Below are 24000 nucleotides of genomic sequence, written 5' to 3'. Positions count from 1 at the left end.
CCTGCAGGATTTGGGGGAATAGTAATACTTAAGTAATCTCACTCTGCAGGAAAAGCATTCAAAATATATTCAGCGTAGATTCAATTAAAGCACCGAAACACTCTGGAATATGTGACCCTAGACCGCAACACCAAAAGCTCATTGTTTTGAAACTACAGGTCTCCAATTTTGGCATTTTAACAAGGTAAAATAAGTATTTTGTGTATCCAGAAAGTGTATATGAAGTTCATTCATTCATTTTCCTTCGGCTTACTTGTCACAGCAGAATGAACCGCCAACTATTCCAGCATATGTTTTATGCAGTGGATGCCCTTCCAGCTGCAACCCAGTATTGGGAAACACCCATACGCTCTTGGATTCACAAACACACTCATGCACGGGCAATTTAGTTATATATATTAGTATATATTAGTATATATATAGTATATATATTAGTTAATTTAGTTGTAGATAATAAATGCAAACTCCACACAAAAACACCAACTAGCCAAGGTGGGACTCGAACCAGTGACCTTCTTGCTGTGAGGCGACAGTGCTGCCCACTGAGCCACTGTGTGGTCTGTATATAGCTTCAGGTCAAAATACCCTACAGATCATGTTAAATATGTTCGTTTTGGAGTCAGCAGAAATTGTAGATATTGTTGCGCCTGTGCCTTTAAATGAAAACGAGCTGGTTCTCCCTGCCTACTCTTTGTCGTTTCACTTTAGAGAACGATAACCGGAGTCAAATGTCAGTGCTCTGAGGTGGGTGAGGGGCCGGCAGCATCACCCGCAGCTTGAGAAGACTAGATATAGTACAGTATGGACAAATGACAGTCTATAAAAATCTCCAGAAACACACAAAAAAGTCACTAAATTTTTCGCTAGTCGCTTTTTTTGAAAATTTGTCGCTAAGGGGGTCTGAATAGGATTCATTTAACAAAAAAAACAGAGAGCAACTCAGACAGAGAGCTTAGCGCCTTTTCGTTTAAATAGTTGGCAACAGTGAGAGAGCCACAGTCACAAACACTGCAGTTAGATGAATGAGCCTCATGTTAAAAATACCGTTACAATGTATGCGTGTACACACACACACACACACACACACACACACACACACACACACACACACACACACTTACAAGAGCTGTACAATTAACTGTAAAAAGATCGCGATCTCGATTAGACCCCCAAGACGATCTTAATCCAGCATTTCTACGATTCTGCCAATCATATTTTCAAGTTCAGGAGAGAAGAAAAGGCGACTGCACGAGAAACCAGTAGACCTACACATATTATTATTGTTGTTTTACCATATGTTTGAGAAAAAAACAATAATAATTGCCGACACATATTAACCTTTATTTAATCGTGAGAGAATCGTGATCTTTATTTTAACCAAAAAAAAAAAATCACACACACACACACACACACACACACACACACACACACACACACACACACACACACACACACACACACACACACACACACACACACACACACACACACACACACCCATTAGATTAAAACAACACACTGAATGGACATCCACAAATTAAAATGACCCAAGCACAATAACTATTCCTCCATACACATCAATGCAGCAATATGTGGATAAACTGGAAAATACTAAAATCACTGGATCAAAGTGTCGTTCTTGTTGTAAATTAATCAAGAACGTTTGCAATAGAAAAGCATATAGCTAAATGTTTTGCTTTCCTTCTGCTTTGGCCAGTCCCAGAGTCTCTGCACCTCTTAAAAAAAAGAAAAGGGAAGAAAAAAACTGCACGATGCCAACACCACCATGCTTCACAGCTGGGATTTGAGTGCACACAAGCAGTACCCGGCGTCCTCCACACAAGACAGATCATCAGATCAGAGGGAATCTTGTTTCTCACAGTGTAAGTGCCCTTTAGCTGCTTTTTCTCTAATTCTAAGGGGCTTTCATGTGTCTTTACCGAGGACAGACCTCCACCTGGCCACTATGCCATAAAGCCGGGCTCAGTGGAGTGATGCCTGCACTTCTGCCTGTTTCTTCTATCCTTACACAAAAGTTTGATTTTGAAGTAAAAGCCGTCCAGTAGCAGGATCCTGGATTTATGATATTTTTTGGAAGCAATTTCATGCCATCTAAAGCAGGGGTCTCAAACTCAATTTACCTGGGGGCCGCAGGAGACAAAGTCTGGGTGAGGCTGGGATTTCACAAAAAAAAGTCCTCAAATGTCATTATTAACAGTTTTAATTATTTCTTCTGAACATGAAGTGTCCTGAACATTAATAGAACATTGAGTGAAGATTATGAACAGTTCTTCTGAACATGGCATCTTTTGCCTACTCCTTGCTGCCAGAGACTTGACAGAGCTTCTTCTCACAAATCTGAACCACATTTGGCTTTAGAGCGGAAGCAGTTGAGACCCTCAGTATGGCTTGCGGGAACTCACTCAAAACTTCCATTCCCTCACCTCACCTAAAAAAAAGGCGTATATATGTATAAATAAAACACCCCCACCCCACTCCAGTCACATCAGTCTGTACCAGTCTGTATCTACCTATAATATATATGAGATGCAGGGTGTAGCTAGGTAGGTGGCAGGCTGCAGATAGGTAGCTAAGTGGCAGGCAGGGGCGGGAACAGCTTACCTTGGTTCTGGCCGGCGCGAGTTCCCTCCTAACAGTTCCCGCCCGTCACAGCATCTAACAAAGGGGCGGGGTGCGTGGTGACGTCACCGGCATCCCCGCCCCTTTATTTACACGGCGGGCAGGGAATGCCAGTGACCGGTGTGTACGGATAGAATCAGCGGAGCGGGGAGCGCTCTCTCTCCCCGCTCCGCTGATTCTGTCAGTGTTCAGCGGTCGGCGCGGGCCACAAAATATTAAACTGAGGGCCGCAAATGGCCCGCAGGCCGCGAGTTTGAGACCCCTGATCTAAAGCCTTAAGGGCCATTCACACTATGAGGACAATAAATATAGATACGCTCCCACACCCATTTGCAGCCATGGAAAGATTAAAATTATATGGGAGTCAATGGGTGGCAAGATTTGTTTGGATACTGTCTTTTTTCCAAATATATTTCTTTGCCTTCAGCAGAACAAAGATACCTTCATGATTTCCAGTGTCCCACCATCATTTTGAGGAATATAATTGATAATTGACCCCACATCCATTATAGAGGCCTGATATTTACAACTCTGAAGTTCTGCCATTTCTGTATAGAGTACGCCCATCTCTCTATATAGGTATGTGCCCAAAATGTTGCTATCTGAATCATCTGCTTCAACCAATCACAATGACAACGCTGTACCTTCTTGATTCCATAGATTTGATGGACTTGTGGTTGGTGTAGCCCTTCATTCATTCATTCATTCATTCAATCATTCCTTCATTCATTCATTCATTCATTCATTCATTCAACAAACTACTAAAATCGATCAAGGAAATAAAAGATTTAAGGAGGTTCAAAAAAGCTATCAAAAGATGGTTGTTTGATGAGGATAATTAGTTTGCATGGTGGACGAGGATGTTTTATCCTATATATTATTTGAGTGTAAATAGGGTTGCGGCTGGAAGGCCATTAGCTGTGTAGTACATATGACAGTTCATACCGCTGTGGCGACCCCTGATTGATAGAGGGACTAAGCCGAAAAGAAAAATCAATGAATGAAGGAAGGTATTTGTGAATTATTCTGTTCCTGTTTTAAAATGTGGAGGTACTGTTTGTTTTATGCATCATTGGTAATTTGAAGCCATACATTGTTTTATTTACCAGAGAGGACCGCAGTGGAAAAAAGCCCAGGGCTTTATTTGTGTTTTTATCCTCGACAGTTTTTATTTCAAAGTGTATGGGATACTTTTTGTACAGCTTGTCTAAAATCTGTCAAATAAAATTCAATTCAATTTCCATTTGGCTTAGTTCCTGATTTATCAGAGATCCTAAAGCAAAGAATTGGGGGGGTTAAATTGCTTGGTTTATCCGAGTGAAAGACAGGGGCTAAAGAAAGCACATCCAATTACACCTGATATATGTCATTGTTCTTTTTTATTCATTTAAATCCCTTTGCTCAGTATCTCAATATAAGGTCCCTTTAACGAAGACTAACAGATTTAAAGCTGAATTTGTTTCACACACTATTGATTTACTGATTTATAATGAGAGGAGGAAGCCACAGTTTTAGCACTATTGATGTTGTGATTGATGTTGCACATTAAAAAAGGTCATGTGACTTTGTTTTAAGAGATCATGTGATGATAAAAAATGTGTGTGGATGGATAAACCAGCAGGCTGAGCACATTATAAAAACATCTGAAATGTTGTTTTGGTCATTCTTAAACACCTTAACGTTTAAGTATTGGTGTTATTATATTATTAATGACCTCCAGAATCAAGAGTGTCTGTCCACCGCGTCTGACACCTTCTGTTGATCTTCGGCGCCAGTTAATCAGGAAGTGACGATTTTGTTCGCTTTGACTCATTGGATGGAAACGCTGCTTTATTCGCACGACGTTTATGCCATAATCCAGTTTTGCGCATTAAGTTCATTCGCATTTTTGGATGGAAACATAGCTACTGACAAAGGTCCAGAATTTGACCTTTGAGCTCATTTGCCCAATTTTGACTGCTATAACATCATGTTTACCTAAAATATGCAGGAGCCCAGCCCTCTAGGACCGAGTTTGGACACCCCTAGTCTAGCTTCTTCACAATACTTATCCATTGACAGAGTTTGTAATGTAGTCAATTGTTTACAAATACAAGCGCAGCCATATAGAGGTCATTTCTGGTTAATGATGTCAGAGTTTACCGCTATTTTAGAACAGGTGTGTGAACAGTACTTTCTGGAAAATTTCCGTAACGTCCTCGCCTGTGTGAACAGCACTTTTCTTTTCTTTTTTGTGAACAACTGTTTATTGAGTTTTTCAGGAAACAATATAAAACGGAAAGAAAAAACAAGTGTAAATTTAAAACCCACTCCCACCCATCCCACTACTGGTAGACTTCAAAAGTATAAAATAATAATAACAACAACAACAACAACAATAATAATAATAATAATAATAATAATAATAATAATAGTAATAATAATAATAATAATAATAATAATAATAATAATAATAATAATAATAAATAAACAAATCAAATAATTTTACAAAGGAATTTTACAAAGACTTCAAAAAGCATGACACAACATCAAAGGCTGAACTCCATATACTGACAGTTCATATTAGCACCATGTATACGGGAAGTTGAGAGTTCCATCGAGAGAATGTCCAACAAATAAACAGTCCAGGTTCGTCTGTCCATAGTATGAGGAGGATTTCAGCGGTTGACCAGCAATTTTTTTGCTGCTGTGAGAGCAGTTAACAAAAGACATCTTTGTTGAACAGACAGGTCCCAGAAGTCATTCATGAAAAAATGACGTGGAGTCAAACATATCTCAGTTCCCAACAAGTATGATCAATCCTGTGAGAGCTGAGTCCAGAAAGGAGAGAGAGAGGGACATTCCCAAAAGAAATGTAAAAAAGTGCCTAAAGATCCTTGTAAACAGAGATTACAATTAGAAGAACAGCGCTTTTCTGAATTTACCGGTAATGTCATTCCGGAAATGTTCTGGATATTCTGGTATCACTGTGTGGAAGTATTGATTCAGCGTGCCTAATAATGATACGTCAGCGTGCCTAATATTGTCACAACTACAGAATCATCTCAAAGAAGGATTCATTTGGCCTTGTATTTCGTTCTGACAGTCTTGACACCTTGTCCCTGGCCAATAAACTGACCAAAGCATCTGCTGATTGACTCCTGCACCGTATTATGTTTGTGGTCAAAGGGTATCGCTCTCCAGCAATGACCTGACTCTCAGGGTACAAATTGGCATCCAAGTTTATTGAACCATGCCCATACACCAAGATCGTTGAGAGGTGGATTCTTAAGCTTCCTCCTGTGTTTGATTGGGTGATTCCAGATTTTTACGCCTCCTTGTTTAGATCTGTATTCTGCACCAGACTCATTTTCTCCTTCCCTTTGCTCTAGCATATTCTCTTGCATTCACAAGGCTTGCCTTGCTATCTCCACTGTAGATGCTGGCTTCTTCTCATCTCCTACTCAACTTCCTCCCTCAGTGTTTTATATCCCCCATGCTGCGATGCCACACAGGCATTCATCAGAGCACCCCCTGCTGGTGGACTTTTTCGCTCTCTGCCCAAGGGTTATCTTTTTGTCTCTGAGTTTTTCTTTTGTCTGGTCACTCCCAGCTGGAGTTTTGCTCTGTTTGGGGAGTTTTCATTACATTTAGATGTATTATTAATAGACTATTCTCTGTTTGAAGTCGGCACTGTGTCCATTAGAAAACACAACGCTGATGCTGTTTGATTCGTGCAGAATGTGTAGCTAGAATTTGTATGCGAACAGTATTTTCAGGATTAATTTTGTTTTGGGATTTAAAGGTACAATGTAAATAAAAATGCACCAGGCTAAGCTCAAGTCTTAATTAGACTGGCTTAATTTCTACTTCTGATCCGTTGGTGAGGCATTTTTCTCAGTTTATTAGTTCAACATTTATGTCACCTTGCAGTTTTGACAAAAGCTCCAGCAAATTGCCATTGAAGTGTAACCTTCTAGCAGAGCTAAAGGTTTGAGATGCAGTCACAATAAGGAGCTTCTGTTTTAATTTATTGGCTTGTCACTTTCCTAATATGGAGTAAATTCATCTTTAATACAGATTTTTGCTGTCTACATGATGAAATGAAGAACTACTGCGTTTGACATAAGTGCCAAGTGCCATATCATCTGTGACCAAAGCACCTTTCCGCCTAATAAATCCCTGGGGCCTCATGTACGAAGACTTGCGTGGAAATCTTACTAAAACATTGCGTACGCACAAAGCTGTAAATGTGCGTACGCAGAAAAAAATTCAGATGTATGAAACACTGCATACGCCGAGTCTCACGCATATTCTTTTGTACATCCGAATGAACGTGAAACTGAGCGCAACATGCACGAGCACAAAACCCCTCCCTGCCTCCTCCCCCGTATGAATATGCTAATGACTATGCTAATGTAAAAACCCAACGAAAAAGCAATGGCAAAAGCAAGCAAAAAGAGAAACTTTGAACAGAATGTGAAATGGAGGTGCTGCTTTCGGAGGTAGACCGGAGAAAAGCGGTGTTATTTGCAAGTTTGTTCGGCGGAATTAACAACAAAAGAAAAAAAATAGAGTGGGAGAGTTTAGCTGATACGGTTAACACAGTTGGGTCTGAACATCGCACTGAGTGCATTTAAAAAAGAAATAGTGTGGTTTATATCTGTAAAATGTTGCAATACCCTTCGCAGTCTCAGTGGCGCACCTCATAAGAAGCATATGATCATGTACTGACACGTTCGAGCATAACTCGGCTCGAATCCAGTGTCTGATGAATTCATTCTTCTTTTTTTCCCCCGCTACATATCATATTTTGCCCACTATTTATCACGAGAAAGACAAGTAGGAATCATCAATAAGTTTGTGCATCATATTTTATTTGCACATTTATTGAATGGAAATGTTTCTGATTCACGCATGCAAATTTATCTTCACGTGTCTTTATAGCAATGTGCGTGCAGTAGATAGCTCAGATTACATTGGGAAAACAGGCGACCGCTGCAAATTGTGCTTTAATGTTTAGCTGGTCAACTGTATGGTATGGAAATCTTACATACCTACTATATGAACCCGTCTCATACAGCTGCCATTGCAAGGCTCAGACACTTTGTAGAGAGGAATTTAACACAACTGCCTCTAGGAGTCGCCAATGGAAATAAAACAGACACGCACAAAAAATGTGCGTACGCCTGCCAGAAACCTGCCGTGAACCTGCGCAAATTCCCACGTTCAGTTCATTGTTAGTAAATCCAAACGTGAGCGATTCTGAGCGTGAAACCTGGCGTACGCAAAGTTTTTGTGCGTACGCAGCGTTGATACATGAGGCCCCTGGTCTCTAATGTACATGCGCAAATCTCAGTGTAGCAGGCTAATAAAGGGCTAAAACAACTGTTCCATCATCGTTATTATCTTCTTTCTTTCTCTCTGAATGACACATAGCAAACACTTTAAAAGAGGGCTTCTGGTATAAAACACAGATGCCTCTCAGACCTTAATTGGCTGTGACTAGGGCTTTACATTAACACCCGCCAGATGGGGATTTTAGCTGTGGTTAGACAGCCACCTCCACTAGCCACTTTGGCTGGTTGATCATTTTTAAATTGTAGTTTTCTCAAAAGCAGGGTTTGGCAATAAGGATGGCCCAATATTTGTGCAAATGCAGTCTTAGAATAGAGAAGAAGCATGACTGACCAATATAATTTTGTTCGTTCGGGCAAAAGAAAGCTGCTGAATACCGAATAAGAGGATAATCACTCGCGCCAACAGCTGATGTGATGAGTGTGACCAACACAATCTCACTGCAATTCGAAAATGTTTGATTTAGTGGCTAATTCGTATGAATTTGTACAGTATAATTCCTACAATTTAGTACGATTTGCTCATCCCCTAATGAAGGTTGGGTTTAGGGGTGGGGTTAGGTGCCCCGCCTCCTTTTTAAAATCGTACAATTTCGTAGTACGTAGTACTGAATTTGTACGATTTAGCCACTAAACAGACAAAAACGTAAAATACGTACGTTTTCTCGTAACATCAGGCTGGTGTGACTGTTTAAAACACGTGTGCGCTCCCGTTTCCTTGCTTGAAAAAAGTGCCTGGATGTGATCAGCGCTCTCTCAAATAAACTAGACAAAAAGTGATGTTCATGCACCCACAGTCTTGCTGCTTTCAAGAGCTCCATATTGGCATTTTTTTGTAAGCAGCACCAGTTGCTTTCACTTTAACCATTATATGAACATGATATAGGATATTAACTTCTCATTTATGCGTAGTTAACTGGTGTCAACAATTATTATTTATTTTATGTTTTGTTAAATAAGAAGTATAGTATACATGCAAATGCAGAATAGAGAAGAAGCATGACTGACCAATATAATTTTGTTCGTTCGGGCAAAAGAAAGCTGCTGAAAACCGAATGAGAGGATAATCACTCGCGCCAACAGCTGATGTGATGAGTGTGACCAACACAATCTCACGGCAATTCGAAAATGTTTGATTTAGTGGCTAATTCGTATGAATTCGTACAATCTAATTCGTACAATTTAGTATGGTTTGCTCATCCCCTAATGAAGGTTGGGTTTAGGGGTGGGGTTTGGTGCCCCGCCTCCTTTTTAAAATCGTAATATTTCGTAGTACTGAACTCGTACGATTTAGCCACTAAACAGACAAAACGTAAAATACGTACATTTTCTCGTAAGATCAGGCTGACGGGACTGTTTTTAAACACGTGTGCGCTCCCATTTCCTTGCTTAAAAAAAGTGCCTGGAAACCCAACTGATGTGATCAGCGCTCCTTTAAATAGACTAGTATACATGCCACGATAACCAGCGATCGTACTCCATAGATCGCTGGTTCTCACTCACCAAACCATGGACTACATTTCCGCCTTTGATGGACTACATATTCTTACATGCACCCCGGTCACACTCACACATGCTTCCTCATCTAGACTGATTACACTCACACCACCAAAGGATTGTCAGAGACTGATTGCACACACTATTTAAGCCACACACTCACCTATTCAGTTTGCCGAGTCTTGTTTACTGTAAGTAACACTACAACGCGTTTCCTTGTCTTGTTTACCCGTGTTTTGACCTAGCCTTGTATTCTTGTTCTCACTGCCTGCTGCCTGCCTTTTGATCTCTCGCCTGTTACTAATTACGATTCTGGACTTCCTACATAAACCTGTTTACACCTGTATTGACCATTGCCTTCCTGACCACGAATAAACCTGCATTTGGATCTTACCTCAGTTGTTGGTGTCACTCCCTGCGTTACAATACAGCTATAGCTTGCTTGTTTTCACATTATTTAAAATTTGTGGCAAAGAAATTATTTTTTATTTACATTTGGTGTGGGCAGAGATAAATTTGGTAAATCCTTTGAGCTCTGAAAAGTCATGTGAAATAATTGTAACACAACACTATGAAACCATGACCCACGTGCTCATGCTCACTGAGTAAGCTCATACACAACATACACAAAAGGTTAAATGAATTCGGAGGCATGTGGACATCCCACAAAATCTAAATAATCAAGTAATTTAAGCATGTCAAAATCGTATTTTTGCACATAATATATTCTTTCCCAACAACAAAATTGTGGCTAGTGAAAATGGCGAGTGGCTGGTAATGTTGGACAACTACAGCCACAGTGGCTGGTGATCAAATGAGTTACTGTTCAGCCCTGGCTGTAACCATGTTGCAAAGAGCATTCACAGTATATTCTGAGATTCATTACTCACACAATATCATAGTCTGTCATTGTTAAGATCCCCGCGCTGAACCTTGGAGGGTTTCAGGGCCAGATGAGTCCAAAGGCTTTGCACAGATGACACATACTGAAGACGTGATGTATGGCTTTCTTTTAGTCTTTTAGTTCTCTAGGCCTGCAGCCAGGGGGATCCGGGTGCTTCAGAAGACCCCTCACTGATAAAGGTCCAGAATTTGTCCCATACATGTTCACATTTGTCCTATTTTGACTGCTATGCCATTATAAATAGTGACAATAACCCATCGAAAAAGGGTTTAAGAGCAAGCGGAATCCTTTAGCGGGACTTCAGCTAATTGTTTTGGCCAATACTAACAAATACTTTCGGTCCCACTTTATATTAAGTGTCCTTAACTACTATGTACTTACATCAGAAAAATAAATACAATGTACTTACTGTGTTTATAATGTATTTGAGAACACTTGTGGTGCTTTTGAGTTGGGATAGAGGTTGGGTTATGGACCGGTTTGGTGGTATGGGTAGGTTTAAGGGAGGGTTAAGGTGTAAGGGATGGTCAACAGTGTATTTACAAATGTAATTACAAAAGTTAATTACAGATGTAATTGCATACATGTATTTAATCAAGTATAAGTAAACAGTAAATACATGTATTTATACAACAAGTACATTGTAACAAACTATGTAAGTACATATTAGTTAAGGCCACTTAATATAAAGTGGGACCATACTTTCATTTTACAAGCTGACATAAAGTCATCTTGCATAATATGTATATTTTAAAAACATTCTGTGGAAGAATAGAAATTAATGCAGTGCTTCTTGTACATTTTGAGACCCACTTTATATGGTATATCAGTCAGACAGTGAAGATCACTGATTTTTAAAGAAACCAGACCATAAAAACAGCAAATTTGTACCAATTTTGTCACCGGAAGCACTTGAACTGGGTTGCAGAAGTCCTTCTGCATGTATGCTATTGTGCTTATTGTATTGTATCGTGTTTCGCAGATGCATTCGATGTCCTTTGGAGCAGATTACATTGTTGTCACTTAATAAAAATAAGACAGACAAAATTGGTAACACACTGAGTACTTACAGGACGAATGACTGCTAGGAAAACTCTTGCGGCCCTCAGACACCAGGTCTGGCTCTCCAGTACACAGCATCTTGGCATTCATTTGGCCATCAGGGAAACAGCGCTGATAATAGTCTGGCCTTGGCCTGAAATCAAGATTAAGCCCACAAACACATTAGCGCAATTATAATTAATAGCAGAAATATCTTGCATACTGTCTTTAAACTGTATACGTTGTGAGGGCTAATACTACAATTTGCAGTGATGGATAATCTGGTGATTTTTGGCCATTCGATCACTGTTATTAAATTAGTTGGGTCTTAGGTTCTGTAAAAATGAGTTGGGTTGGGTTGAAAGTTAGGAAGAAGTTTAGTTTATTGACAAAATTTCAATTGACAGAAAACCCTATAGTGTAACATTGTTTTTTCTGTCTGTTTTTGTTTGTTCTTTCATTTATTTATTTTAATCATTATCTTATTGATTTGATTATTATTTGTGCTCTGTCCTGTTAATTTAGATGAAAGTGATTAGTCAAATTTTGCCTTATTGTATTTGTATTATACTGCAGTAAAAATGATTAGTTGACTTAAAAAAGAGAGTAGAAACTGATTTTGAGGGAAGTCTTTAGGTGTTTTTTTTTTTTTTTCCCGGTTTTTATTGTCAATAGACCCAGACCTAGCACTGTTTGGAATCTTGCCAGAATATGTTGAATTAAATTCATTACAGGCCGAGAGGGTAGCCTTTGCATCCTTACTGGCTAGACGACTTATTGTTATGAATTGGAAATCAGCAGCTCCTCCTTCTTATCGCCAATGAGTTTTAGACTTCTTATTTGTTTTTTTAAATGGAAAAGATTCGGTTCACAATAAAATAAAAGGCAAAACAGTCTCAGAAAGTCTGGGGCCCTCTTCCTCATTCCTAATTTATATATATATATATATATATATATATATATATATATATATATATATATATATATATATATATATATATATATATAAATTTATTTATTATATCAATATGTACATTTATTTATTTATTTATTTATTTATTTATTTATTTATTCTTTTGTTTGTTTGCAATATTCTCATATTTGTTTGCAATATTCTCATATTTGTTACCTTGTTGTACATTGTTTGTGTATCCTTGTGTATATATGTATTTTACTTTCGATTTATATACTTATTTACTGTATAATTATGTTTTCCTGATAATTTCTTGTTTAATGAATTGTATCAGTGTGGTCTTTAGCCTTCTTGTTAGAGCAACCTACTTCTATGCGGAAGGTCGCCGGTTCGATCCCAGCTCGGAGTGGGTTGGACCGGCCGGGTACATTGGTGCCTTGACTCGGATGGGAGTGAGGTTTAGGGGGTTGAGTGTAACGGAGGCCAGCTAGTAAGTGCTGTGCAGGTAAACCTCTGACCTCTAAAGGTGCTCTAGCAACAGATGCGAGAGGCCATGGTCTTTAGCCTCCTTGTTAGAACAACCAACTCCCATGCGGAAGGATCCCGGTTCGATCCCAGTTCGGAGCGGGTTGGGTAGTGTTGAACCGGCAGGGTTACAAATGCATATATCTATATGTATCAATAATATGTATATTTTATTGTCTGACCTAAGATGAACCTAATAAAAAGTAAATAAATAAAAAAAGAGAGTAAACTCATTGCCTTATGATTATTAAGTAAACAAATTATATGCATAAATATAAACGTTAAGTTAGCTCAATAGGTTTACTGTCTTTTTTTAAAAATTAAAATCAATGTGTTTCTTTTAAGGCAACGGATAAACTGGTCACTTTTTATTGTGCAAGCCTATTCACAATGAGCATCACTCACTATATTTAGGATTTTCATGTTTTGGTATACGTTTCATTATATCCTGCTCTAAGATTACAAGATTACATCCATACTACTCTCCTCCAAAGTCCAGAGGACGCTCTCATGCAAAAACTCCATATGTCCACAAAGAAGAAACCTAGGAAATCCCCATAGCATTGCAATAAACTGAAAATGTAATCATCACAAATACTAAATCATTTCAAAGGAGGATTCATTTCAAACACTCGACTGAAGTTATGATGCGAGTTTGTAGTAAAAACATGTTACTATATGTGGTATTTTAACATGCAGCATTTACTACACAGTTCAGTGAGAAGCTAAGCAAACAGCTGTTATTATCACAGAACGATCATCTCAATGTCATTATTGTCCAGTTACACCAATTTCGATGTTGAATGCAATTTTGTGTAGCTTATCAGTGAACTATGGCTATGTGTGGTACAATTCAATTGATTTTGTATATGAAACTAGAGTCTGGTTTACTAGTCTAAAATCCTTTCTGTAATTCATTTTTAGTTTTTTTCTAACCCAGAACATAGCTTATAATGGAGATGGTGTGGATATCAGTGTTTGTGCATTACCTGCCAACTATCAACTTGATAGTATTTGTGAAGACGCCGTTCAAAGCTAGTGCGAGAGATACCGCTGCAAAACACAGAAGAATAAGAGAAAAATTTAGGAGTTTAACATAATAAACACTAAATAATTGAGGTACAGTTGAAGTCAGAATCATTAGCCCCCGTGAATTATTAGACCGCTTGATAATTTTTTTCCCCAATTTCTGTTTAACGGAGAGATTTTCTTCAACTCATTTCTAAACATAATAGTTTTAATAACTAATTTATAATAACTGATTTATTTGATCTTTGCCATGATGACAGTACATAAGATTATACTCTTTATTTAAGACACTTCTACACAGCTTAAAGTGACATTTAAAGGCTTAATTAGTTTAACTAGACAGGCTAGGGTAATTAGGCAAGTCATTGTATAACAGTGTTTTTTTCTGTACACTATCGAAAAAATATATAGCTTAAAGGGGCTAATAATTTTGTCCCTAAAACGGTGTAAAAAAATTAAAAACTGCTTTTCTTCTAGCAGAAATAAAACAAGTAAGACTTTTTACAAAAGAAAAAATATAATCAGACATACTGTGAAAATTTCCTTAATCTGTTAAACATCATTAGGGAAATATTTAAAAAAGAAGCCAAAAAATTTAAAGGGGGCTAATAATTCTGAATTCAACTGTATATATATATATTCACACATTGGTTCAGTGACATGCACTCTATATTGTTTACAACGCTACTTTGAATATTGGGTCTGAAATCTAATGTAAGTATGACTTCAAAACAACATTAGCACTATTTAATTGACTGAACAAAGTGTACTTTGATAGCCATTGGCTGCTAATATGATTTCACTGTTTAGAATTGGCGAAGAATACTAATCTGGAATTAAATTTTGAGGAGACCCAAACCTAACCTAATATAAACATCTTATGATGTTGTTTGCCTGCTGGGTTATTTTACAGATTGGTTCCATCTGTCCATGTGAGCTCACTATAACTGTGAACACGCCGATGTATGAACATCCGAAATAAGCGATAATTACTGTATACACACTACTGTATTACACAGCGATCTTATCTATATGCTACACAGAAATAAAGCTAGAAGAGATTGACGTCAAGATGAGATAGTTGTAGAAGGTTCATTAGCACTGAGAGCTTCTATTCTAGGTCCCGTTCATCTGTTTAAACCATCTGATAATGTTATAAACGATAGTCAACTGTTTAAGACCCTTCACTGAGTAGTGGGCTGGGGTGTGCGTGTGGGGGGGGGGATGGGGTCGAGGGGTGGGTGAGGTTGTTGGGGTGATGTAAGGTATGATGAATCTAAGGCCACGCCCCCCCTCCCCCCCACCCATTTTATTGGCGACTGCCCCCCCCCCCCCCCCCCCCCGCTCTACACTTTCATCATCACCGCCTGCAACCCCCCCTCCACCCCTCGCTCTCTTAAGTTTCATCTGCGATAATCCCTCACCACCCCAACCCCCCCAAACCCACCCAATACCCCCCCTTCCCCCCATGCTCTTCACTTTCAGATTGACAGAGGGCCTGTGGTGGCCTGCAGCGCCCCTGAGAAAGGGCTTACCACCGTGCTGCCCTTCATTCTAAATTTAAGTTAGTAAATACATTAATTAATGCAAGCTTAGTGTAAACATTTCTATTACACTAAATGAAGAAGTGTTATTTTACTCATACTGCTTCAATAGAATCAATACAGACAGCATTGCAGTATGCTGAAAAATACAGTATAGACACAGGGAATGTATTATGCAATATAAAGCATTCTATATCAGTGGTAGCGGAGTAAAAATAGTGTACTGCACAGATACAATTCTGTCCAAAGTAAAAAAAAAAAGTTCTTTGAAAAGTCCCCGTGTGAGTGTGTTTGCCTTGCAGAAAACCAACTTGGAGATCCAGCCGGCTTGTTAAAGCTCGAGGCGAAGAGTATGAAATGTTAAAAGTGGCCGTGGAGACAGAATGCTGAGTAAATAAAACAATATGCAAATGCAGCATGCAAATAAGGTAAAACTAACCAGATGTAACACTGTAGCGTTTCAGATCCCATATAAAAAGGGTGCTAGTGTCATGACTTAGTGTGTGTGTGGGAATCCCTGGAGGGAAAGATGAAGAAGATTCACACTTAGATATTGTTTAATGCTTTTAGCAGGTTTGGCTAACTGTCCCGGGAGAGATCCCTGAGCTCAGAGATAATTGAGCCCAGGGTTCCACCAAGTCTTTTAGCATTTAGAGGGTCCGAGATCAGGTAAGTCTCGAGAGCTCCCCCTAGTAAAGTAGAAAAGGAGGAAATGGGGTGGAAGGGGGGATTCTTCCAAAACAAGATATGGCAGTAGGGTCACAGCATTATATAAAAGAATGTAAGGTGGACACTCATGCTCAGAAGATATCAAATGTCATGGTACAGACCATGTGCACAGAGATGGTGCATTCCGAATAGGATAGATCACCCTCCAAATTACCATTTAGAGGGTGAGAGAAACAGGGGAGTCGGATTTAGTATATAGGATTGACTAAAGCAGTGTTTCTCAACCACGTTCCTGGAGGACCACCAGCTCTGCACATTTTCCATGTCTCCTTAACCAAACACACCTGATTCTGATCATCAGCTCATTAGCAGAGACTGAAAGCGCTGTAATGGGGGTGACAGGCAAAGGAGACATCAAAAACATGCAGTGCTGGTGGCCCTCCAGGAACGTGGTTGAGAACCACTGAACTTGAGGCCATTGACTTTGTATAAAGTAATGAATAAGTGTACTTAAGAGTTTACACACAGCTGCAAACATTTGCCTGTCTAGTTTATTTTTCATAGATCACAATCTGTGCATGGAAAGTGGCATACACACATATCCGGCCGCATATGCTACATTTATAAATGAGACATCAGAATAGGACGTGAGGAAACACAGAGGGCTTAAATAACAGACTGATTTACTAAACACAAGCAGGTGCTGGGAATTAATGTCCATGACAACCGATTAGTGGCGGAACAAAGGAAACACTGGGTCAACACAAACTGGGGGGAAAATTACCAGAGAAATCAAATTAAACAGGTGTTGATGACACGACACAAGTATTAGTGTGAAGCATGCAATAAACAAACTGATTATTCCCAGGAAGCAATGACATTTGTGCATGAACGCAATACTTCATATTCTTAACTTACACTTATTTCCTTGCTTACAGTACACACACACACACACACACACACACACACACACACTTACAGTGCTCAGTATAAGGCCCCGTTTACACTAATGTGTTTTAGTTTGAAAACGCATAAGTTTTGCTACGGTTACGCCATCCATCCACACTATGCCGGAATTTTCGAGCGCCGAAAACGGATCGTTTTGGAAATGTTGGAGAGGCTGTTTTCATTCTGAAACGCTGCTGCTCCGTCTCAGTGTGGATGAGGGAAAACGGAGACATCTGAAAACGGAGGCGGAACTGCTGAGATTCGCTACCTGATTGGAGCTTTTGTGTCATTGCATATCCTTCCCTTATTCGTCAAGCCCCTACCACATGACTATAACACATGGCTTTAACGCTACCGGAAGACAGCAGACCAGCCTTCACTATAAACAACAACACGGACACAGAAATGGTAGCGTTGTCTGCACTATTGTCTGTTATTTATAGTTATTTATTTGTTACGTTTAGTAACAACTCGACCTCGTCGTCTGTCCACAAAAATACCTCTCTTGCTTTCTTTGCCATCACGTTCATTGTTCAACCGGGGTTTGTTGACTAACAATAACCAAATGCCAAACGAGACGCATGCTTCCTGTTTATACTAGAATGCGCATACCCAGAGTGCGCGAATGGTCACGTGATATATGTTTGTGGTGTCGTAGTGTGGACGGAGATATGTTCCGAAACGCTAGGTGAAACGATAGTGTGGACGTGGATCGTTTTTAATCTAAAACGCTGTTTTAAATCTAAAACACACTAGTGTAAACGGGGCCTAAGTGAGCACACCCCATTTTAAAAATGAATATTTTTATCTATTTCTCAGTGACTATAGGCAAAGTATTTTTAATTATTTGTACAAAATTTTATTACAATTTTATTAAAATTTTGTCTTAAGATTTATTAAACGGATATATTTATTAAATTAATATTTTAGTCATCGAACGTCTTTAGAAATAGAAAGATAATACACTTTAATTCATGCAAAATATAAAAAGGCAAACTACAAATTTTCAACAAAATTTTATCAAATCGTTTTTTCTCTTGAATTTTTGCTCTTTAAAAAACATTATATATATAAATTTGGGTTTACTACTGTAATTTTGAACTGTTATCTTAAATTATTTTGTTAGATAAGCTCCAGATGTGGCTTAATATTGTAAAGCTTCCTATGGAAAGCTTTAGAGGTCTGAAATGGTTGTACTTATACTGCCTTCTGTATATTATTGGCTGTGGACTTTATAAGTGTGGCTTAGTTTCAATGTGAGGCCGTTTTTGAGTGTGAATATATTTACATCGCACATTCGGCGCATAGTACAATACATATGTGTATTATTGTCAATATAATTTATTTAGTTATTCTGTTTGTACCACGTTTAGCTAAATAGGAACACCAACTGTGTAAAAATGACTGTGTTGACTGTATCTTTTGGCTATGGTCTGGTTACTCACCCAAACAAGCCTCTTTAATTTCTGTCCTGTCGGTCCTCTGTATAATCTTCACCACGAATATCACAGCCAGAGGGGTGAGGAATGAAATTGCCTGAAAGAAAAAAAGAGACACAATATCATTTTGCTGCATCCCATTTCACACAAACCAGACCTGATTATGATAGAAAGCTGATTTTTCCCCCTTCCCCTATCCTAAAGAACCCGATGTGCCTGACTTGTGCAACTTCATTATACGAATGTCTTTATATCTTGTGTGCTTTTTTCACCTGGTGCAAAATATGAGCAAATAAGTCTCCCACACAAAGGTCCTTCACGCTCTCTGAAGACATCAGACACTTCTCAAAGCAGAGAAAGTTAAAAACACTCCTCAAAATCACTCCGCTTAGTCCTCCACTGCAGTGTTTTTCAGTTCAGAGGTTTGTCGATACTGATTTTTAGGACTTGGAGCGTTCATTCAGTTTTTAGCTTTAAGAGTCACATTTTAGAGACATTTACAGTCTGCGTTATGTAATGTAAATGTAATGTAATGTGTGTATTAATTCATATAGCGCATTTATAGTGTATGGCCAAACACCCAAAGTGCTTCGAAATCAAAAGGGGGGTCTCTCCACACCACCACCAGTGTGCAGTATCCATTACACCCCTGCTCTTTTACGATTAGTGCATTGGGATTATTAATGACCACAGAGAGTCAGGACCTCACTTTAACGTATAATCCGATAGATGGTGCTCACTGACAGTATAGTTTCCCCTTCACTATACTGGGGCATTAGGACTCACATTGACCACAGGTTGAGCGCCCCCTGCTGGAAACACCCACATCACTTCCAACAGCAACCTAGTTTTCCCATGTAGTCTCCCATCCAGGTACTAACCAGGCTCAACCCTGCTTAGCTTCAGTGACCAGTGACCAGTCTTGGGCTGCAGGGTGATATGGCTGTGGCATTGGAATTGTGCATGAATTGGAAGTTGTTGAAATGTTTGTTTAGGTGTGTTGAAGTACAGTTGAAATCACAATTACTGGGCCACCAGTAATTTGGGGTGAGGCTATGAGTGTTTAGGGTGGGAGAATCAGTCATTTAAGATGGGGCAATGAGCCCTTAAGGGCATGGCAACCAACCAATAATTTGAGGGCAAGACTATTAGTGCACCTCATTTTTGCCTTGCTTTCATTCATTCATCCATCTTTTACCATTTTGTTAGCAACGGCCTTCTTCCAACGATCCAAAGGGTTTCCAAAGGACAAATTCATGCACTGCCCCACGTCTTTCTCATTTTAGGACCATTTCATTTAGATGTATGTCAAGATATTGGAAAAAGATAACAATCTTTACCAGGGGAGTTGTTAGCAAGTACAGGCCCCATGACAACATATAGTGGGGGGTGGTAATAATAGTATAATAATTGTATAATAATAGTACAATAATCTCCCTCCCTCCCTCCCTTTCCCCCTAACCTCCTAGCAGTGGCCTTATCTTAACTTCAGTCTAATGTCGACCTTAAAGATCTACAGTACATTCATGTCAAGTTGAGTATTTTTTTTCTTTTTCACAAACCATGTAAAGATTTGCTTCATGTTAGGATTGAAACCAACTTATAGAGGAAACAGGCAGCACAGGACTAAAGTGCAAAACAAAAGACACCCAACTAGAAGCAAGAACGAGTTACACTTACAAACATGACTCTCTTTGGGATGTGGTCTGATTCCACCAGAGGGTTCTTGTAGAGCCAGAGCTCCTCAGGCTGGATAATCCTCTCAAACGGCTCCAGGAACTCTGTAAACCTAAAAAAAAAAAAAAAATTAAAAACGGAGATCAGAGGCCTGTTGCACAAAACCAGTTAAACAAACTCCGGGTTTACTAGCAGAGGAAGTTTTGGGTTGACAAAACCAAATAAATTCAAGCTAGTTAAGTTCAGAGGCCTGTTCCACAAAACAAGTTAAACAAACTCAGGGTTGCAGAGTAAGTTTTGGGTTGAAAAAAGCCCAAACAAATCCAAGCTGGTTAAATTCAGAGGCCTGTTTCACAAAACAAATTAAACAAACTCAGGGTTGCAGAGTAAGTTTTGGGTTCACAAAATCAAACAAATCCCAGCTGGTAAAAATCAGAGGCCTGTTCCACAAAACAAGTTGAACAATCTCCTGGTTACTACCAGAATAAGTTTTGGGTTGACAAAACCACACAAATCAAAGCTGGTCAAGATCAGAAGCCTGTTCCACAGAACAAGTTAAACCAACTCAGGGTTGCAGATGAAGTTTTCAGTTGACAAAATTAAACAAATCCCAGCTGGTAAAAATCAGAGGACTGTTGCACAAAAAATATCGAACAAACTCCGTGTTTACTAGCAGAGGAAGTTTTGGGATGACAAAAAGATCAGAGGTCTGTTGCACAAAATAAGTTGAACTAACTCTGGGTTTACAAGCAGAGTAAGTTTTGGGTTGACAAATCTAGTTAAGATCAGGTTCTGTTGTTTCACAAAACTTAATATAAACATTCTGTCAACTCATTATATACATTGTGTTACTTTGCCATATTTTAATAAGTGAATCAGCATTCAACTTTATTTTTTAAGTTGTACAAATTTCAATTTAACAGATGTAAGTTGAAATAACTTGAACTTGAAACTAAACATTTAATTCAGCGACAATGTCACAATTTCGTTTTAATTCACAAAGAGGCTGCATATCTAAAAGTGAACAAATACAAAATATATGAATAAAAGTGTGTAATATTTACATTACACAAATACAAATTGTGTATTTTTATATTTGTATTAAAGTTTTATTGCATTTGTTTTCCTAAAATGAAGTCTTCTGCTGCAATCAGATTATTATTATTATTATTATTATTATTATTATTATTATTATTATATTAATAATATTAATTATTATTAATTTTATTACTGATGTTGTTATTGCTATCATTTTTGCTATTATTATTACTGTTGTTATTATTTATATTATTATTTTTTTTTTGTTTTTGTTATTTATATTGTTATTACTATCAATTTTAGCAGTAGTAGTAGTAGTAGCGATATCCCAATCTTACTGAAAGGTGTTGCATAACAGGTCCAGATCAATCCCAAAACTGGATTTAGTAATTTAATTCAGAATTTGGCCTGATTACATTCAGCCGCCCGATACTCCAGCTAATCTGGCACATAAAAAGAAATTCTCCAGTCTACTAGAAAATCATAGGTTTTGTCCGGTTTGATCTGAACTCTGCAGGTGAGTTTTCCTGTCAGGTTGGAACAGAAGAACCCTGCTGTAAAACATTTCACTCAATGTATTAAACATAAAGTGTTCAGCGAGTGCTTTTCTATGGTTGAGCGAGTTTCAGTGATCATCACAGAGGAAAGACCAGCGATGGGGATAAAATACCCACACTTTTTTCCTCTTTTAACATAAGAGCATGTGCAGACATTTCTAACTCAAATGTGCAATGTTTGCTGTGTCAGACACTCAGCAATTGTAGTTTCAAAAACTTTGCATTGTCTATCTATCTATCTATCTATCTATCATCTATCTATCAATTATCTATCCATCCATCCATCCATCCATCCATCCATCCATCCATCTATCTATCTATCTATCTATCTATCTATCTATCTATCTATCTATCTATCTATCTATCTATCTATCTATCTATCTATCTATCTATCTATCTATCTATCTATCTATCTATCTATCTATCTATCTATCAATTATCTATCCATCCATCCATCCATCCATCCATCCATCCATCTATCTATCTATCTATCTATCTATCTATCTATCTATCTATCTATCTATCTATCTATCTATCTATCTATCTATCTATCTATCTATCTATCTATCTATCTATCTATCTATCTATCTATCTATCTATCTACCTATCTACCTACCTACCTACCTACCTACCTACCATTTGCTGGATTTTAGGAATATTGGATGGATGAAGGTCTTTATAACTCATCTCTAAAGAGATTATTCTGTACAATATCTCTGCAGGTATACATCACACTGAGATCTGCCGGAGGTTCAGTTTATGCCTTCATCTACTATTGTTCCAGGACACACACACACACACACACACACACACACACACACACACACACACACACACACACACACACACACCCCATGACGTATTAAAGTATATATCTGAATATGTGTAGATGTATTGTCCTGTATATGATTTTAACTCGCACCATTAGAGTGAATATAAGTAACTGATGTTTCAGATATTATGAGGTGAGCAGCAATAATTCATCATATCATATACTGTGCGCAGGATGAGAGGACAGACTATAGACCGGGGCTTTCTTTCCTTTGTGTTGTTTTATTTTCCAAATGAGAGCCCATATAATCCTCCGGAGAGAGCGAGCGCACCGAAGAGAGAAATGTTATTCATGCGGCATTAACTCAGAATTACTTGTTACCAGAGATTGTGTTTAATTAATCTGTCATGCGGTATACGCTATGCTCAGTCCTGTAGCAGTGACCCCAGGGAGGAGATTTCGCACACAGCGCTAGTGCTTCCAAAGGGGATGTTTACCGGGCTATCCTGGCAAAACTATGGCAGAGTAGTTTTCTCTGCTGCTGGAGGAGTAAACACTGGCAACTCTTTCTTCATTGCTCGTCTGAAAATGCAGTGTGAAGATTTTTAAAGGGATGCGCAGTTAAAAATGAGAAGGAAAAAATCCTTCTTTATGGTAATGACTTGTCTAAAGCTAATTAGAGTCTGAATTCAAACAACCCTACGCAATGAGCCGAGATTGTCACACTCTACATTACTATATTAAAAAATGCTTTCAGCTCGATCTTCACTACCTAGAATCATGCCTCACATCAAAACACTCACTATGTGATCTTAAAGTTGCCATGAAATCAAAATGTACACTGCAACAAATGCTTTTCTTGCTTAGATTTTTTGCCTTGTTTCTAGTCTAAATATCTAAAATTTCTTATATCAAGAAGCATTTTCTAGTTTTTTTAGTTTTTTCTTTTGACGTAAGATTATTTTGCTTACCCCATTGGCAGATTATTTTGCTTGTTTTAAGAAAAAACTCACTTAATATTGGCATATTATTTCTCAAAACAAGGCAGTATGTTTTACTTGTTTAGAAAATTCTTCTTGATTTAGGAATTTTTAGATATTTGGACTAGAAACAAGACAAAAAATCTAAGCAAGAAAAGCGCTTTTTGCAGTGTTCTCTTTTTATTTTTATAGTAGTGCCTGTTATTTTTTTTATTAATGTGTCCTCATAAGCTTTAAAGCGGACCTATTATGCCCCTTTTTACAAGATGTAAAATAAGCCCTTGATGTCCCTATAGCAGGGATGTCAAACTCAATTCCTGGAGGGCACAGTTTAGTTCCCTGCTCCAACACACTTACCTGTACACTGCAAAAAATGCTTTTCTTACTTAGATTTTTTGTCTTATTTCTAGTCCAAATATCTAAAATTTCTTATATTAAGAAGCATTTTCTAGACAAGCAAAACAAAATGTCTTGTTTTGAGAAATAAAATG

General features: G+C 38.3%; 2 protein-coding genes across 2 annotated transcripts in view; one reads left to right on the top strand and one right to left on the bottom strand.

Moving 5' to 3' along the window:
- The window catches only part of fbxo9 (F-box protein 9), an 884197-nt gene that overhangs the window by 671902 nt on the left and 188295 nt on the right, over positions 1–24000 (top strand). The gene's annotated exons all lie outside the window — the stretch shown is intronic.
- Positions 1–24000, bottom strand: part of plpp4 (phospholipid phosphatase 4) — a 127275-nt gene that overhangs the window by 27951 nt on the left and 75324 nt on the right. Inside the window, exons 2-5 of the mRNA XM_002664083.8 lie at positions 20166–20274; positions 18492–18582; positions 13846–13909; positions 11448–11572 (exon numbers count right to left, since the gene is read on the bottom strand). Coding sequence (XP_002664129.3) covers positions 11448–11572; positions 13846–13909; positions 18492–18582; positions 20166–20274 — 389 coding nt within the window. The remainder of the gene's footprint in view (positions 1–11447; positions 11573–13845; positions 13910–18491; positions 18583–20165; positions 20275–24000) is intronic.

This window comes from Danio rerio, chromosome 13 (genome assembly GCF_049306965.1).
Source record: "Danio rerio strain Tuebingen ecotype United States chromosome 13, GRCz12tu, whole genome shotgun sequence".
Lineage (NCBI taxonomy): Eukaryota > Metazoa > Chordata > Actinopteri > Cypriniformes > Danionidae > Danio > Danio rerio.
The sequence above is the reverse complement of the archived record's forward strand: the minus strand, read 5'-3'. Positions and strand labels throughout refer to the sequence as shown.